The sequence below is a fragment of the Aethalodelphis obliquidens genome, unplaced genomic scaffold (assembly GCF_003676395.1).
Source record: "Aethalodelphis obliquidens isolate GAN/ISIS:26980383/991018 unplaced genomic scaffold, ASM367639v1 scaffold23, whole genome shotgun sequence".
In the NCBI taxonomy this organism is placed as follows: Eukaryota; Metazoa; Chordata; class Mammalia; order Artiodactyla; family Delphinidae; genus Aethalodelphis; species Aethalodelphis obliquidens.
In genome coordinates this window covers 14326693-14345910 of record NW_020837967.1, presented here as the reverse complement: position 1 = coordinate 14345910, position 19218 = coordinate 14326693, and the positions used below count along the sequence as shown (strand labels likewise).

Genomic DNA, 19218 nt, shown 5'->3' with positions numbered 1-19218 from the left:
AAAAAGTAAAAATAAGATTAAAAATTTTAGGTGATCTTCTCCCACTGCCACAAACTTGTTAAGAAAATTAGTAGAAAAAAGTCCTTTTATGAGATTCTTTGTTCTGAGATTGTTATGGTTGCTACCACCATCATAAAATAGAAACTTCAGTATGTAAATTGGTGGTGGTATCCCTATTTTACAAAGAAACAGATATAATTCAAGAATTTTTTAGAAGTCGTCTTCAGAAGGTATTTGGAAGGAGTGGTCATAGGTATTGCACCTAATTTGGACAATTCTGTACACGCCAGGCAGGCTACCTAATGGCTTAAAGTTTGTTATTACAACCCTTAATGTTATTACATATCTCTGCTTCGTGGCTGCTCCCCAAGCTACCGCTCCCCACCCTCTCCAGAAACAGGGAGGCAGATGGTCTGGACAAGAGTGTGGAGAGACTTGCACAATCTTGGTGACCTTTTCTAGGTCACGCTATGGAAACTATTTTCTTAAAAATGCGCCGGAGGTCATTTTGTACACCTTTGGGGGAGAACCAGGGAAAGTTCCCATTCTCATTTAAACGACCCCTGCTGTTTGTGGAACAGGGACCAAAGCATTAGACCATCCAGCTGTGATTTGTTCCAATGGCTCTTGGAACACCCTCAACTATTATCTCTTGGTAGTAGTAATTTTAGTTTTCAACTCATTCACTTCCTAAAGCCAATGAACCCTGGGGCAGAAATGTTCAGAGTAAATTATTGGGTGGGAGGAATCCTATGCTTATCAACCATAGAGTCATAAAGGAATTTTGTGGGGTTTTTTTTAGGATGAGTCCAGTAAGTGGAAAGTATCTATTTTCAGACACTGATATGAAGGAATACGGAGGGGGGAAAAGAGATTTTTTTGTTTTAACATTAATGGTGAATTTGTATCCCTTTTTTTTAAATTGTGAAGTCAGGATTCTTTTGTAGAAGCTAGACGCAATTGCAAAACTTGTAAAGTCTAGGGGATCTGATATGACATATTTATTGATTTCCCTAAGAAATTAATTAAAGTTAAAATAGTATCCAAAATTACAGTCATGTCAAGTTACACATTATAGTTCTTTTTCCCAGTGGGTCCTTACTGATCTTGAATCCTTTGTGGTTATGTTGTTCCGTTTTCTCATTGTTCAGTCTACCCTCTTTATTATTATTATCATCAAGTTGTGTTTTAAAATATGCATTCATATTTAAGTGGTAGAAAATGTTCAGGAGATAAAATAAGCCTGGTTCAATCTGTGTCTTGAGATTTTGAGGAGGAATAAATAGCCCTTTTAAGATAATTCCCACTCCTGCTGTGTCCGACTTGCTCCAATCTGGGTCGTGCTCCCCCCACCAGTGCCCGTGTACCAGCTTCCATACCCAGTACCATACCCCGCGGCCTGACGTGCTGGATGCCTCCTGTTTCACCTGAATGTGGCATAATTTGTAGTGAATTGTCTATTATAATCAGATTAAATATCTCAGAGTCTACTGCGTGTGAGAGATTTCTGGGTTTTTTTCAGTCCTTTTTGTGTAAACTTGGCTGAATGAAAACCAATACAATTCTGCATTCGTCTGGGAACATAGTATCTAGGGTGCATATATCTGAATTAATGAAGTGTCATTAATAATGCCTCACGATTTATAAACATGGTTTTGACTGAAAAAAATCATGTAAATTAGTGAAGTTGATTTTTTTATATGTCTCAGTGTGAAATGGCTATGTGAGGACACGTCTGTATGCCTTCACTTCAGAACCATTACCGGCTGGGTCTCACTTATTTATTCCTTGTCCAGTAGTTGTTTATCATTCCCAGGTTTGCAGCTTAACCGCAAACTCGGTTTTCTTGCCAGTGTGAATTCAGTGTTACCTCTGCAGGAATGACACCCCTTGCAATCAGCAGATTTAATACACTAAACAAAAGCCATGTTTTGCAGCATTGGAGGTGACTTGAGTGGGATAGAAGTTTGAATGTTTTGCTGAAGAGAGCGATCAAGATACCTTTTGTGAGTTGGGTCATATAGTAATATAAAAGGAAAAGTAAGTCACATGAGTTTTACTGTACCATGTGTTAATCATACTTTTCATAAGGGAAAACTCAGCAAATTGCTTTAATAAATAATGGCTTTCGGGCTTCCCTTGTGGCGCAGTGGTTGAGAGTCCGCTTGCCAATGCAGGGGACGCGCGTTCGTGCCCCGGTCCGGGAAGATCCCACATGCCGCGGAGCGGCTGGGCCCCTGAGCCATGGCCGCTGAGCCTGCGCGTCCGGAGCCTGTGCTCCGCAACGGGGGAGGCCGCAACAGTGAATGGCCCGCGTACTTTAAATAAATAAATAAATAAATACTTTGGAAATCAATTTCGTATCCTTTAAGGATACTATTTATGATTCATTAGGATTTAATGAAACTTTGAGGAATATTTATTTCCTCCTTTTTTGTGTATTTTTTTGTTTTTTATTGAAATATAGTTCATTTAAAGTATTTTCTCTTTTTTTGAAATGACAAGGGATGTCAGAGAAGTGAAAACTTCTCAGTGATACAGGTCTTTGCAAAGTTAGATTGCGCTTATTAAAATCACAGCTGATGTCATTGTAGGTTATGGCGCATATCCAATTAAACATGCATTTAATCATTTATTCTAAACATCTGTTTAATTACTCCTTAAAGGAAAAAAAGGAAAGGACTCCTTTAGAAGTTTTTAACATGATGAAGACTTGAATTTCAGGTGGACGGTTTCGGACGTTGCTGTGACTCTTGCCTCAGAGGCTGTCAGGATCTCCAAAGGATCTTAGGGTCAGCCAGCCGTGCTCTCTGACTTGCATATTTGAGGTAACTCATGTGAGTTGCCTGACTGAGGAAGGTTTAGGCTGGACTAGTTTACCTAATCTTACTAAGCCTCAATTTTCTTATCTGGAAAATGGAGATAATAATACTGTACCTACTCCATTTGGTTAAAGATCAGATGAGATACGGTGTCTAGAGTGTTGAATGTGATGCTTGGCAGGTGTCCACTAAGTATGAGCAGCAAGGTTAATGCCAAGTATTAATGTGAGTCAAGGCCAAGGGTAGCCTAGACCTCACCAGCTCCCCCCACCCTCCTCCCTCTGCCATCCTCCATGTCAACAATATCTTCCCCTCTACACACTCTCCCCCGACTCTAGAATTGTAATACAATCAGGAACACTTGGGCACTTTGTACTGAACCTTTTCCTCACCCTCCCACCCTCCACTTTGCCCTTGTGTCTGTTGACGTTCACAACAAAGCTTCTTTATTTAATGTCTTATGTTGGGCTCCGGCACTGTCCACTCTGATGCCCAGTGGCTCAGAGGAAGGTCTGGGCTGGTCCACATCAGTCTGTTGGACTGACACGGTATAAACAGGAACAAGAGGCCCCTCCCAGGGCACCAGGGAGAAGCCTACAGCTTCTCTGTGTGGGAGTATCTACAATATACAATCATGAGCGTTATAGGACTCTGAATGTGACTGTCAACACAAATAGAAAATGAAAAACTATTTGCCCAAGTGGTTTGACAACTATTAAGTATAAAGTGGTATTGCACCTTTGTTGTGAGAGTTTATTAAATATTTGCAACCTGAAGGAACTTTAAATGTTGCCTTCATAATACAACTAGTGCTTCCAGTTTATTATTTAACTAACCAAATAAAAGTTTAATAAGTAAACTCCAAAAGCACTTTTATCTCCATAAATTAAAAACTATGCATGCTTATTCCTGTGGGGTGTGTTATTTTTTCCTTCAAAATAGTAATGGTTAACACAAATCTTTTTGTTTTCTTTCATGAATATTATGTAGCATATATAAATGAAACTATATATGTGTGTGTGTTTCCTATATGTATAGAATATCTATAAAGACAGGAAGAAAAGTATAAATGCTTTGTTAAAATACTGATGTAAAGGGCTTCCCTGGTGGTGCAGCGGTTAAGAGTCCGCCTGCCGATGCAGGGGACACGGGTTCGTGCCCTGGTCTGGGAAGATCCCACATGCCGCGGAGCGGCTGGGCCCGTGAGCCATGGCCGCTGAGCCTGCGCGTCCAGGGCCTGTGCTCCGCAACGGGAGAGGCCGCAACGGTGAGAGGCCCGCGTACTGCAAAAAAAAAAAAAAAAAAAAAAAAAAACTGATGTAAGCTAATGATAATAAACCATTATTAGTTGTGCCACCAGTTTCGAGGTAGGCCATATAGCAATAGAATGGTTGAGCTAGCTAGAATGCCAAACTAATAAATTAAAATTTTCTCAGACTGAAGACTTTGAAACCCAAGAATTTTGTCCTAAAGTCTGAAAGTTCACAGTCCATTGCCCTATGTGGAAGATAGAAGTTGACAAATAAAATCAACTCAGCCTTATTCAAGATGATAGCTCATTGTCATGATCTGCATCAGCTCATTAAGGTGAATTAGAGACAAGGATATATTTTAGTTTGTGTGATGTCAAAGTAATAGGCTACAGGAGAGAATTATCCAGGCCTTTCAATGATCAGGCAGCGCTGTAGTTAATATTTTGGTAAAACTTATGAATGACTGGTGAGCCCTATATATAAAAAATTAAAATGTGCTTATAGAAAAAAAGGGGGGGCTCACGGATACACTATTGAAAAATATTGTTCACTACATAAGAGGTTCTTTTAAGTGGTGGAGCCTGTGGTTTGTGAAGTGTTTGTGTGCAAATCGTTAAATCTAGCTATTCACCTGACCAAGGGGTGTGGGGAGAGGATGGCGGGGGTGGCTGGCGCGTGGAGAGAAACCCAAAGGAAACGTGAAGGCATTGTGAAGGAAAGGCATTGTGGAAGAAATGCTGATGCAGTAGCTGTCTAGTACAACTCAGTGGCAAGCTCCTCCTCGATTATAAAGGCTCGGCCGTACCAGGGGGTGCTGTAATCTGCACAGTGAGACATTAGCATTAGACTGGGGGATCGCTATGGCTCTCCGTTATTTTGTTTATTTATTTGGAAAAATGAAAAATATTTAATACACAAAAAAGCACAACAGAATCAACAGGTATTAAAAGCATTACATAGTGCAAACACCAGAAAGATACAGAGCTATTAACTTGGCGGTGCTTGTAAAAGGTTAGGCAGGAACTCATGAAAATCTCTCCTTTGCTACGGGTCTCTTTTAATTTCATCATAATTGGCTTTGACTTCTCATCTCTTTTCTTCTCAAATAACGAGGGCCAAACATTCCCTTCTTCCTGGGGAACTCTTGGTTTGTGAAGATGGAACCTGTCGAAATGTATTTAAATGAAACACTAGTCACGTCTCTCCATCTTTCAAGAGCCACATCGGGCTTCACTCCCTCCCAGAAGCCCTTCCGCACACCTGTCACAGGTCCCTGCCCTGAGTTCCTGGGACACTTACTGTCTGGACTCTAGCTTTCCTGCTCTGCTGCTTTGTCCTTCACACTGTGTATGTGCTGCCCCATCAACTACAGTGGGAAACTCTTTGTGGTCAGGGATGAGTGTTTTGTACTGACTTTCCATTTCTGAGTGATTATCCTAGAATTAATTCCATTGCTCTCTCCGTGACACTTTGTGTCATCTTTCTGGCACACCCAACTAGCAAAAACCTCAGACCCGAAGAAGCCCAATCATCCTCTATCAACAGCTTCTTCCTGCGGCCCGGCTCTGGGGAATGCCACTGCACGGGTTCGCCTGGTGCCCTGCACGCTAACCATCACCGCGAACGGACTCCCAGCTCTGCCCCAAAGCCCAGCCACATTTCTCTCTTCAGACTTGTTCTCCCACATCCTGCAATCACTTTTTCAGCTTCTCTGTGTTCGCTCTAAGCCCCCGCACCGCTCGGCCTGCCTCTCACCCTCAGCAGGTCGTCATGGCTCTCCTTCCCAGCGAAAAGAGGAGCCCGTGGAGGGAACCCCGTCTCCCCTGGGGCAGGTTCTGCCACGCTGCACAGCCCCTGTCCCCTTTCCCTCTTCTTGATGGAGGGACTGACTGCCTCCCCAAAGCCATTCCCTTAAGGCAGGCTGGGAGTCCGGAGCCCACACCTCCCCAAGAAGGAATATCCCGTCTTTAGACTCAGTCCCTTCCTCCATCCCTCACCCCTCCGCATCTCTCTCCTTCCAGACTTCTGAAAACCTAGCCAGATCCGGGTCTGCCTTCTCCCACCTCCCCCTGCTCTCCTCAGCGTTCCCCAGCCTGGTTTCCTTGGCTGTCCTCCATCAGAGCCCCCAGCCCAAGGGCCCCAAACGCTTCCAACTGCCATGTTACAGTCACCGTCCCACTCCGCTTCTCAGAAGAATTCGCCACTGTTCGTCCCCTTCTGTTCTCGACTCGCTCGCTCGCTCCTTGCTGCCCACGAGCTGACCCTGCTTTCACTCCCTCCCTTGCAGGCAGTTCTTCCTGTTCGCCTTCGCCGCCCCCGTGGATAACCTGTGTCTTACACACAACGTGCCTGTTTTCCTCCCTCCCACCCCACTCCTCGCCTCCCTGGGAATGTCAGAGCCACAAGTCCACCTGCCCGCCTGACACACATAAGGTGTCTCAAGAGCACATCAAATTTCACAAGTTCAAAACTGGACTCTTCCCTTGAAGTGCGCTCTCTCGACAGATGCACTACGCTGTCCTGTCCCACAAGCCCGTGTTTAGACCCGTGCTGTATCGCCAGAACCTTCTCCCTTCCCCTCCGCCCCGTGCGTCCTCTCTTGGAGCGCTCCGGTGGCCTCTTAACAGCCCTTTTAGGCGGTTCAGCGCCATCCCGTCTCGTGCGCCTGGATTCTTGCACTCCTAACATATTAAGCTGCCGTCTCTCCGGTTAACTGAACCCCACACACACAACCCTGCCACAGGGCCTTTGCATCTGCGACCCTGCTTCCTGGAACCCCTGTCCCCTGCCCCTCGTGCTCCAGGCTGGCCCCTCCTTCACCTCCATCCCCGCCCTGGGCCACGCCTCCGTCCCGCTTGCTCACAGCCCGATGACCTCCTTCCTCCTGACACTTGCCATTGTTGGAACTTTACATTTGTGCACTTCTTCAGCTAACATGTGGGCCCCTCTGGACTGTGGACTGGGTGAACACTGGTCTCTGCACGGCGCCCAGCAGAGCGGATGCTCACATAACAAGGATGGGTATGGAACACATATCGATGAGGGAAATTCACAGATCACACATTCCATTTGGGCTGGAAGGTTTTCATGTTTTTAGAACAAAACATTTTTCAGAGCAGGATCTCCAAAGTTCCTCTTTCCCTGCTGGCTTTCTAAGGAAGATACTGTTACCAACACAGATCTCAGCAGCACAAGAGTGGAATGGATGGATTTCCATGTTCCTGCTGCCAGGTGGGGTTTTGCTTTCTCAGAAATCACTGGAAGCAGAGATGCGACAGGAATCACTTATTATGTTCTCTCCAACTTTCTTCTGTATAATTTGGTGAAAGCAACATGAAGTTGTCTGCTCCTTCACTTTTCCTTGTCACCCTGTAAATTTCCTTTGTTTTTATTTATTCTCTTCTGTTTCCATACGATATTGAGAAATGGATTTAATTGCCATCCAGCTTCATTCTAACTGTGCTTGTCACAAGTCTTGGTTTCCAGGTCTTATTCTCTCTCTCTCTCTTTTTTTTTCCCCAAACTTTGATATTCCAGTGCTAGCATAAAGAGATATAGATTTTAATTTTTTACAAATATGCTCTGAGAATTAGTTAATATTATAAGATACATGAGTAAACTGAATGGGAGAGATTATATGATTTTAAATCAGTCTAGTGGAAGTTTCATACATTTTTATGGGCCATAACACAGAGGAGATTTTAATAATATAGTATAGAATGGGCTAAAAGTGATGTCTGATTAAGTTATTGCCATAATTTGATAGGAATAGAATTGTAATTTGGCTTTGCACAAATGCAGTTGATATAGCGTTATCCCAAGAAAGCTATTTGCTTGGGAAGGTTATAGAGATCATCAGTTTATACGGGCTGAGGATTAACTGGTGATTGTAATGAAGGTCGTGTGAGGTGAATATAAAGTGATTATATGTTATAATCCAGTACAGTGCATTTAGGGGATTATTCTGATTATCTTATTCTATAATTAGATTATGTCATTTGCTCTTTTAAACATCTGCTGCTGTTTATAGCTGTGGTCCCCAAACAGTGCCCTGGGGCACTGCAGCAAATTCACAAGGAGTACTGAGGGAGATGTTAAAATTTCAAGGGAAACCAGGGCGCTCTCTACATCTGTGAGACACCATGCCAACTGCTGGTTTGAGGGAGTTCACAATTTCAACTTTGTACTACTTCCTGTAGCACAGTGATAATCTTTAGGAAGCTGGAATCTCAACGGTTATATGAAAAAAAGCAAATACCACACGAAAGTCAGCGTGGATCCAGAAATGAGGGTGGTGGTATCCAATCTGAAAATCTGTGCAGTGCTCAACATAATATAATTCTATACTAATTATTATAAGTAGTAAATATTGTATGAATATATATTTTATAACTGTAGCTGATAGTTTGCATATATGTTTTTTTGTCATAGGGCTTTTGAAGAAGTATTAAATTTTTAGACCAGTCAATTCTTTAACATGATTCAAAAATCAAAAAGCGTAAAGAGAAACACGGTGAGAAGTCTCCGCCATCTCGGTCGATGGCAGCTCCATCTTCTAATTGTTCAGACCAAAGCCTGTGAGTGGGTCTGAGCTTCTGTCGTTTGACACCCCCTCTCAGAGCTCCAGGAAATCATGTCTCTACTTTCCGAAAATATCCACAATCTGACTCCCCGTCTCTAACTACACTGTTGTCGTCCTGGTCAAAACAGGGTATTACGGGACTTCCCCGGCGGTCCAGCGGTTAAGACTCCGTGCTTCCACTGCAGGGGGTGTGGGTTCAATCCCTGGTCGGGGAACTAAGATCCCACAGGCCACGAGGTGCAGCCAAAAGAAGCCCCAAAACCAAAACAAACAGGCTATTACTACACTTGCATGTAACTGGTCTCCCTATTTCTATGCCTGTGCCCACCACCCCGTCATCTTTCTAAGCCCTAAGTTCACTGATATCATCTCTTTATCACCCAGAAGCTACAAGAGCTCCCTTATCTCTCAGAGTAAAAGCGAGTCTTTCTAGTGACCCGGAAGGCCCTATAGGAACCCCTTGCCTTTACCGCTGATCTCAGCTCTTACTGTTTCTGCCCTCACATAATCTGCTCCAGCCACACTGGTCTCCTTGTCCCAAGCATACCAGGCATGTCCCTACCCCAGGGCCTTTGCACTGCAATGTTAAATCTCATCTCCTCCAAACTCTGGCCTACTTGAATCCACTCTGTTTTAAATACTTCAGTGACTCTCACCTGTGCCCTGATGCGTGCTCCCTAGCTCTTTTGTCCTGCTCTTTTTCCTTTTTCCATAGCCTTTTAACATAATAGATAATTTACTTCTAACACAGTAATTTACTAAGTTTATTGTTTTATCTTCTGGCTCTTCCCACTAAAACAGAAGCTCTAGAGGGCAGGCATCTTAATCTGTTTTGTTCCACAGTGTATCCCAATCATCTGGAAGAATATTGGCCATAATATAATAGGTATGCAACATACTGACTTCAATATGTTGTTTAAAAATCTGTATCTTTCTTAATTTTGTGTCTGTTTAAACTGTCAATAAAAGCACATTGAAATGTTCCTCTATAATGATGGATCGCCCGTTTTCCCTGAGGTCCTAACAATTTTTGCTCTATACTTTTCAGGCTAATTAGGTGCTTATAAAATATGAATCCTATCTTCCTGGCTAACTGAACCTTTTATCATTGTGCACAGACCTTCTTTATCCTTAGTAATGCTTTTGTCTTAAAGTTATTAGTTTATTTGATACTAATAAAAGTAGGCTAGCTTTTCAGTAATTTTTAGTACTATTTAATATATTTTTTCTGTCCCTTAGCTTTTGACGTATTTGAGTTCTTATGTTTTAGGTGTGTCTCATGCACATACCTTATAGTTTTTAATTCATTATGACAGTCTTTATGTTTAACTGCTAGCCTATTTATGCCTATTGTGATTATGTATATATCCAGATTTATTTATATCACTAACTTTCTATTTGTCCCACTTTTGTTGTGCAAATTTTTTTCTCTTGCTTGCATTTCTTTTTTTATTTTTAAAATTTATTTATTTATTATTTATTTTTGGCTGTGTTGGGTCTTCGTTGCTGTGCACAGGCTTTCTCTAGTTGCAGCGAGCGGGGGCTACTCTGTTGCGGTGTGTGGGCCTCTCACTGCAGCGGCTTCTCTTGTTGTGGAGCATGGGCTCTAGGTGCGCAGGCTTTAGTAGTTGTGGCACATGGGCTCAGTAGTTGTGGCTCGCGGGCTCTAGAGTGCAAGCTCAGTAATTGTGGTGAACGGGCTGAGTTGCTCCACGGCATGTGGGATCTTCCTGGACCAGGGCTTGAACCTGTGTCCCCTGCACTGGCAGGTGGATTCTTAACCACTGCGCCACTAGGGAAGCCCCATGTTTCTTTTTTTTTTAATTGAGTTTTGTTTTCTTATTCTGTTTTTCCCCTTCTACTAGTTTGGAAGTTATCTACTGTGTTTCTTATTCTTTTAATGTTTGCCCTTGAAATTGTAGCATAATACTTAAAGTCTGCAGTTAATATCTTACCTCTCCTCCTGAACAATACCATGAGCATTATAACCGTGGCCATCTACTTTCCAACTTATACCCTGTTGCTATTCAGTGTGTATTTCTGTCCTTTTTAATCTCATATAAATTTGGCATTATTACTTTATATAGATGACGTTTACTTATATTTGTCCTCATATTTACCAGTTTATTTACTTACTAATTCTTTTTGTTATCTCAGACCTTCCACCCACAATGTTTACCTTCTTTCTGAAGTATATCTTTAATAGAGTATAAATAATGTGCTTCTAAAGCTTGTAAGTTCCTCTAGGGAGGTGTGTTGTGGATAAGTTCTCAGTTAAAAGCCTTTATTTTGCTCTCATTTTTTTGAAACATATATTTTTTTAAATTTTTATTGGCGTATAGTTGATTTACAATGTTATGTTAGTTTCAGGTGTACAGCAAAGTGAATCTGTTATACATACACCTACTCTTTTTAAGATTCTTTCCCCATATAGGCCATTACAGAGTACTGAATAGAGTTCCCTGTGCTATACAGTAGGTCCTTATTAGTTATCTATTTTTTGTTTGTTTGTTTGTTTTTGCGGTACGCGGGCCTCTCACTGTTGTGGCCTCTCCCGTTGCGGAGCACAGGCTCCGGACGCACAGGCTCAGCGGCCATGACTCACGGGCCCAGCCACTCCGCGGCAGGTGGGATCTTCCCAGACCGGGGCACGAACCCGTGTCCCCTGCATCAGCAGGCGGACTCTCAACCACTGCGCCACCAGGGAAGCCCCTAGTTATCTATTTTATATATAATAGTGTGTATATGTCAATCCCAATCTTCCAATATATTGAAAGATAGTTTTAATGGGTTTGTCCCACATGTGTTTTTTTCCAATATCCTGAAGCAGTAAGTCTGTTCTGACACTGTCTTCCTGGAAATCGAATCAGACCCCACAGGTTATTAGCCCAGTCCCACAAGACTGCCCCTTCCCCGACTTCAGTTACCACTCACAAGTCCAGGTTGTTACGTGTGCTTCTGACCAACTGGCTATAAATCAGAGGTTCCCACAGCCCCCTCCTCCAGTTCCATTGTTTTGCTAAGCAGATCACAGAACTCTGAAAAACATTTATATATGTTTACCAGTTTATTATTATTAGTATCAAATAAACTAATAACTTTAAGACAAAAGCATTACTAAGGATAAAGAAGGTCTGTGCACAATGATAAAAGGTTCAATTAGCCAGGAAGATAGTATTCATATTTTATAAGCACCTAATTAGCCTGAAAGTATAGAGCAAAAATTGTTAGGACCTCAGGGAAAATGGGCGATCCATCATTATAGAGGAACATTTGAATGTGCTTTTATTGACAGTTTAAACAGACACAAAATTAAGAAAGATACAGATTTTTAAACAACATAAACATAAAGGATACCGATGCAGAGGTACATAGGTCCCGAGTGCAGGAGCTTCTGTCCCCATGAAACTGGGGTGCACCACCCTCCTGGCGTATGGATGTGTTCACCAACCCAGAAGCTCTCCAACTCTTATTGTTCAAAAGTTTACATAGAACTTCATCTCCAGCATCTCCCCTTCCCCTTCCCTGAGGTCAGTGGGTAGGGCTGAAAGTTCCAACCATCCAGTCACTTGGTCTTTCTGGTGACCAGCCCCATCCTGAGGCCATCTAGGGGTCTGAACCTAAGTCACCTCATTAGCATGAATTCAGGTATGCCCCGAAAGGGCTTCTGGTGAACGACAGAAGATACTCCCGTCACTTAGGAAGTTGCAAGGGTTTTAGGAGATTTGTGCCAGAAACCCAGACAATGATCAAAATATATTTCTTATTATACCACAGTATACAATTTTATGTTGACAGTAATCTTCCACTCTGAGGATATCCTTCTACTGTCTGTGGGCGTCCAGTTTTGCTGTTGGGAAGTGAGCTGTCAGTCTGATAGTCATCTCTTTGTTGTGTTGTGTCTTTTCTCCCTGACCACTTTTCTTCTCTTGGCTTTTGGTATCCTTTAGTTTAGCTGCAGTGTCTCTAGGTGTGGATTTCTTCTGTGTACATTGGGTATTATGCATCTACAGATTTATAAAGTCATGAAAAATTCTCAACCATTACATCTTCAGATATTATCTCTTCCCCATATTCTGTATTGCTCTCTTCCTCTAAGATTCCATTTAAACCCACTCCACTCCCCGTCTTAACCATCCTCTCATATATTACGTTTCCATTCTTTCTGTCTGTGGTCTTCTAGGTAGTTTTCTCAGATCTACCCTCTGGTATACCAGTTATCCAATCTGCTGCGTAAATACTAGGTCAGAGGCTTTTTGTTTTGTTTTCAAGTCAACAGTTACAGTTTCCATTTTGTAAAATTTTTATTTGATTCTTTTTCAAGTCTGACTGGTCATTTTGAAAGTCTCATAGTTTATTCATTTTTGCTAGTCCATCTCTTACTCTCTTCATACGTTTTATTCATAGTTTTTATCTTCTGTTCTGTATCTGATTGTCCTACTAGCTGAAGCCTTGAAAATAACATCAGTCTTTGTTGCTGTTGACTCCACTCTTGTTGTCTTTGTGAACTCCTATTTGGTTGAACTTAATCTGTGGGAATCCTGGAGGTCTGTGTTAAGGGTGTTTTCTTCCGGGCACCCTTTACATTTACTTCCACTGGGTTTTGGGACCACTTTCACTTCCTTCAGGGGTCCTAGTTTAATGTTGAAGTCTTGGGTTGAGCTCCGCAGTTACGCTTTGACCCAAAGTGTGAAATTGGCATCTATCTTCAGAGAAACCCCTCCTTTCACGCTTACCTGATGGTCACCACATGCCCTATGGACGATTAAACTCACTTTAGGGGAAGGAAGGTCTTGAAAATTTCCTTCTGCTTTCTGTGAACCCAGCAGTGGGTTAACAACTCTGCTCCATCAAGAAACTCATTCTGTTTGTTTTTGTAACTGAGAACCCTTCCAAGTATCTCACATTTACTGGAAGTATAAACCTTTAAAGTGGTTTTTATTACTAGCAACCAGGGAGTTATCACTTGGGAGCTAAATGCAAAAATAATTAACCAAGAGAAGGTTCAACTTTTTCAAAGTCAGGTGTCAAAAGCTGTCCCTGTCCCTGCCATTCACTGGAATGTAAACCGAAATGGATTTAACCTTTTGTTCTCTGTAACCACATAAAGATGTGTCTTTGTCTTGACCCCTGGCCAACCCATCTCCCTCTCATCCAGTTGCAGTTCCACATGCTTCCTTCCTTTCCTTCATGAAGGTTCCTGTTCTGGTAAATTCATGCCCTATCCCAATACTTATTTTTAAATTAGTTCCCACAAGAAAGGTAAAGACCACATGAATGGCAGTGTTCCTTTTTAGTACCCCAAAGTGTGAGGAAATAGTCTTATTAATTCAACAAATATTTATATCAGAAATTAAAAAGCCCTTTCTCAGAGAATTTTTTTATTTGTTTTTGTTTTGTTTTTTTGTTGTTTTTGTTTTTGTGTTTTTGGATTTTTTGTTTGAGAGAATATTTTCTTTACAGAGGGAAATTGACCTGGACATGGGATCAAAGGAGCTCTGGGTCAAGGCTCTGGAGGGGCAGTGGGAGGGTGGACGGGGAGAAGCAGGGACAGCTGGCCCTGAGGGTTCACCCTCCAGAACCCCTCCCTTGCCCCTGCCATCCGGGGGGCCAGCGGCAGACAGGGCTGAGCCGGGGAGTTGCAGCCGATGTGTGCTTGGGCGCAGTGGTGACGGCTGATGAAAAGAGTGGGGAAGGCATCAGAAGAGATGATTTGGGGCAGGAACAGGGAGGAATGTGGGCCAGGAAATACAAGCATCCAGGAGGTTTTCTTGGTAAATTACATGTTTAAGTCAAGCACTTCCCACCTAGATACTTACAACCTGTGCCATTTATTTTATATTTTTCTAGATCAATGAACTGAGCCATGTTCAAATCCCTGTTATGTTGATGCCAGATGACTTCAAGGCCTATTCAAAGATAAAGGTGGACAATCACCTTTTTAACAAGTAAGTACAAGCACAGCCTTTTGTACAACTTACGTGGCTGCCAGGAGTGTGAATTCTAATTTCTGTGAATTTCTATAATCCCATTATTTTTCAATGGGTGAGAGTGAAGTTTTGCTGATAAAGTTTATCCTGTGATAAACATAACCATCTGTCATTTTCAGAGAAGCAGCAGCAGGCCCTCTTGGGTAATATCTTTTTGCATACGGCATATTGTTCTCTATGCATATCTTATATGTTAAAAGTGATGTTCTCATTACTGTTTAAATGTTTGAAGCTGTACATTGCTTGGATTCTTTTTTTTTTTTTTTGGGCAGCTATGGACCTCAGCTCTCTTACACAAAACTCTCCTGATGATTCCTTTATGAACAGAAATGACTACTTCCTAAAACAATAAAGAATGAAGGTGCATTTTTATAAAACATAATTGGATGCCATGTTGGGCATTGAGACTATTTCTCCCTCTTTTGAATGTCATTTTAGACATCATTATGGACCACCTTCTGTGGCAGGCAGTCCCCTGAGAGCCAGACATACACTGATGTATAAGAAACAGTCCTGCCCTCGGGGGTTCACAGTCAGGCGGGTGGTTGAAAATGGACACATATACAAATTACCATCACTTAGTGTGTGGAGTACCACAGTGGGGGCACAGGGTGTGTGTGTGTGTGCGTGTGAACACAAAGGGGGAAGCAATTCTGAATGAGTGGGATGAGCCCCAGAGAAATCCCTCCCATGTGAAGATCAATTGTGAAATTCCTTAATGGGGCCATTGTTCTAATGTGAAGCTGATGTGTTAATTATTCTCATAATGCCCTTTAAAGGTTGACCTTTTGAAGGGATCTTTTCTATGTGAATATAGAATGTGGTATGTATATAAAAGATAAAACAGGTCGATCTAGGAGTGAGAGTCAGTCTTGTTTTGTAAGATTTCATCAGCAGGCAACCCAGGACCAGTGTGGGAGCCCTGTTTGTGGCTCTCTGTGCTGCCCCTCCCGGCCTCGCCAAGCTCTTTGCTTTTCCTTCACCGTTTCCCCTGCGTGTCTGTCCCTTCTGTCCCCCGGACCCTACTGTGGGTTCTGGTTGGCCCCTTGAAACCCACCTGTGCCTTCTGTGGGTCGGGAACCCCAAGTGCTTCTTTGGCTGCAGGAGAGCATGATGGTGGCAGATTCAAGTCTGGTTCACTGTTTGTACGTCTGAACTTTATTCCACAACCTGTTTCAGAGAAAACATGCCGAGCCACTTCAAGTTTAAGGAATACTGCCCGATGGTTTTCCGTAACCTGCGGGAGAGGTTTGGAATCGATGATCAGGATTTCCAGGTGAGTTGCTTTCGTAACATTCGTTTCACATGGGTTTCATCGGTGCCTTTTACGCTGTAAAATGGGATTCACATTTTTGTCATGACAAGTAATTAGATAAGAGTAATTTTCATTTTGTATGAGAATTTTTCAGTGTTCTTTCTGAAATAAAGGGTTCTTTCAGTTAGGGACCACTATACAATATGATTTCAGTAGTCCGCAGAAGAAATTATTCTTTGGGAAGGGAGCAAGCCTGTGAGTTTTATATAATATTCTCACTTACAGATGAAAGTATTCTGCCCGCAGAGCTTCCTTTTGATTTTCTGCCCTCAAACGGGTTGGCAGCCCCTAGGGCTGTGTATGTGTGTTGAATTCACATTTCCTTTATTTGCAGAGGCCACTTAGGAATCTTAGAAATTTGTTTTCGTTCTTGCTGATTTGCCGAATTGGCCCACCCTGGCCCTCCCCGCGGTATTTTGTCAGAGACCCCCTTAGAACCCTGCAGTGCCCAGCGGCCTAGTGACTGCAGCACTGCTGTCACCACCAGGAGCCCGCCAGTCCCAGGGACACTTCTGTGCAGCACCGTCTCCTGCTCTTGGGACCCACCATGTAAAGATGTGCCCTGTTGCTTTTCTCCCCATGTTTGCCCAGTTCTCAATTTCAACTTTTAAAATCACTGTCAGATCTGGTCATTTCTGGTCATTTCTCCTGAGAACGGACCAGGCATCAGTTACCTGATTTTCACAGAGCTGGCCAGATTCGTAAAAGCCAAGGATGTTTTTAAGAGCAGAAATCTAAGTCAGGAGATACAAGGGCTGCTTTCTGGTCTTTTATGGCAGGCCGTTTATTTTACTCTAAGAGTAAAATAAATAAGAGTACTGACTTATTTTAAATGTGGTAAACACTTTCTCTCGTTTGCCCCAAACCAGAAATCCTTTTATCTTGCATTACGTGTCCTGTTGCTGCCCCGGGTGACCTTACAAGGTGAATACTGGCACAGCTCACCCTGTACTTTCCCTTAAAGAACAGGGCCCTAAGGCAAATCAAGCTTAGCCAGCATGCTTTCTTATAGATCTGTGGGCCTCTCTGCCCTGCCCCATTGTTGAAAGTTTCCAAGAATCTCTCACAGGCTCACTCAGGCATGAGAAGCCTTGAAGCTGCCATGTTTTGAAAAAGCAACGCTGGCCAGGCTGCCGGTGACGTTCCCTCCTCTGTGGACCTGGCCAAGGTTTCCACGGAGGTCCGGGCTCTGAGCAAAGGCTCGGGTGCGCCCCGGAGAGGGCTGAGGGGAAGTGGGCGGGGAGGGTGTGAGCGCTCGGTTTGCTTTTAAAAACTGCGATGGAGCCAGTGTTCAGGTGTGGGCTTCATGTGTAAGAGAGAAAGAACTTCGATCACACTTGGACTTGAATTTACTGCTGCAAAAGCCAAGTCACCTTTAAAGAATAAATTTTGGAATTGTAAAAAAGCCTCGTATAAAATAAAAAGGAATCATTCTACATTATGTAAGAACTGTTATTACATTTCAAGAGGCCTATGAAAATAGTATGCTTTGAAAAGAATGAACAGCTGATAACTTTGACATCCTAAGAAAATCTCCTCTGACTCTGCTGCTACATTCAAGTGTGTATCTTCCTTTGTGCCCCTCCTTTTTTTTTTAATTTTAATTTTTAAAAATAAAATAGCTATACTGGCGTTTCACAGAAACTGACTTTCAGGGCCTGTGCTACAGGATCTTGTTAAATTCCTCAATTCATTACCACAGTGAAGTCCTTATATTTCTTCTGAGAACCAGCCCTGTTAAATGAGATCCCAAGTGGATCTATTAGATCCTTAGTTGCTGAAATACTAAGACAGGAACGTGGTTTCCCTCTCTTTTTCCCCCCTAAAAACAAAACCATGTAAGTTGATATTTAAGTAAGTGCAAATTGCTGATACAAACTTTGAAGGCAAATTAGGTGAGTGGAGGATGATTCACACGGAACTAATTGGCAAGTCTGTTAAGCTCTTAGCGTGAGAGATCAGTACAAGGGAGAACCGGTGTGAGTGTAATTAATCATTTGAACACCACTCCTTCCCTCAGCCATGCCTGGTGCTTTTGGCATTTAGATTGCTGCTTTCTCTTTGGCAACTGTATTTCTATTTAAAAATAAAAAAGTGGGTGTTTACAGTAACTTTAGTAAACCAGACATACACAGTCCCTCTGCACCCAGAGATTCCACCAACTGCAGATCAAATTGCAGTTGGAATCTGCGGATGCGGAATCTGCGGATGCGGAATCTGCGGATGCGGAATCTGCGGATATGGAATCTGCGGATACGGAGGGCCGATTGTACTGGCCCCATTTCTATGTTCCTTTCCCAATGTTTGTACCTCTTAAAATTTTTTCAGCTGGGGCAGGGCCCCTGAGTTTAAACGGAAGATAAGATCGTACACATGGGGCTTAGCCCACCTTGTTGGCTACTTGGTTTGGAAAACGGAGGAAGTTGTGCCAACAGTGGCTCTGGCTTGGTGCGTCTGGGTGCCTGCGCGCCGCAAGCCAGGGAGGCGGAGTGCAGTGCGCTTGCGGGGGCCGGCGGGGCTGTGGTCTCGGCTCTTCGGCTCACCACTGCCCGGACACTTCATTCACTGTGGCCAGAACAGGTAACAGGTATCAGTTGACACCTAGTGCCAAACTGAACTCTCTTTCTCAATCTGATTTTAAAAAGTGGGATCGATGACCCGGCGTCTCATCCTCTTTGGAGGCACTGGATGGCTCAAGGGGCCCAGGCCCCTCACTGTTCCCCTTGCCTTGCTCTGTTTAATTTTCAGAAGCGCTTGCTTATTGGACAAATGACTTTTAAATCTCTGTGGCGAAAAGGAGTTCCACCGTGCGGTTCATTTAGTATTCAAACCTTCATGTTATATCAAATGGATAAATGTTCGCCACCTGCCTTGCGTGTGTGAATGCAGTTTTGCTGCACCTGAAAAAAGTCAGTATCGATCCATCTGATCAAAGTAGAACATAGTAATTAGCCAACTTAATTGACCTCCGTCAGCCAACTTAAACTTCGTGAAAGGAACTGAGAAACATCCCTGCTGTCTCCGTAAACACTTGTATCTTTCCTCTGGTTTTGATTTCTTGAAAATGTCTTTTAAAAACAACTTCTTTTTCTTGCTGTTAAAGATAAATTCAAGCAACAGTTCTAGAATACTCATTAACAACAGTGTCACTGAACATACATATGTAAACCTGTGTGCGTATGTGTATGCATGTATGCTCAGTGCTTTCAGATTCAAAATTTTCTCCAACTTATTAGGGCTTTTTAAAATCACTTCA

At 42.8% G+C, this 19218-nt stretch overlaps 1 protein-coding gene across 2 annotated transcripts in view; it reads left to right on the top strand.

The window, feature by feature from the left end:
• Positions 1 to 19218, top strand: part of PIP4K2A (phosphatidylinositol-5-phosphate 4-kinase type 2 alpha) — a 178570-nt gene that overhangs the window by 90422 nt on the left and 68930 nt on the right. For both annotated transcript variants that reach the window (XM_027121818.1, XM_027121817.1), the window contains exons 2-3: positions 14508 to 14605; positions 15827 to 15923. In XM_027121818.1, coding sequence (XP_026977619.1) covers positions 14508 to 14605; positions 15827 to 15923 — 195 coding nt within the window. The remainder of the gene's footprint in view (positions 1 to 14507; positions 14606 to 15826; positions 15924 to 19218) is intronic.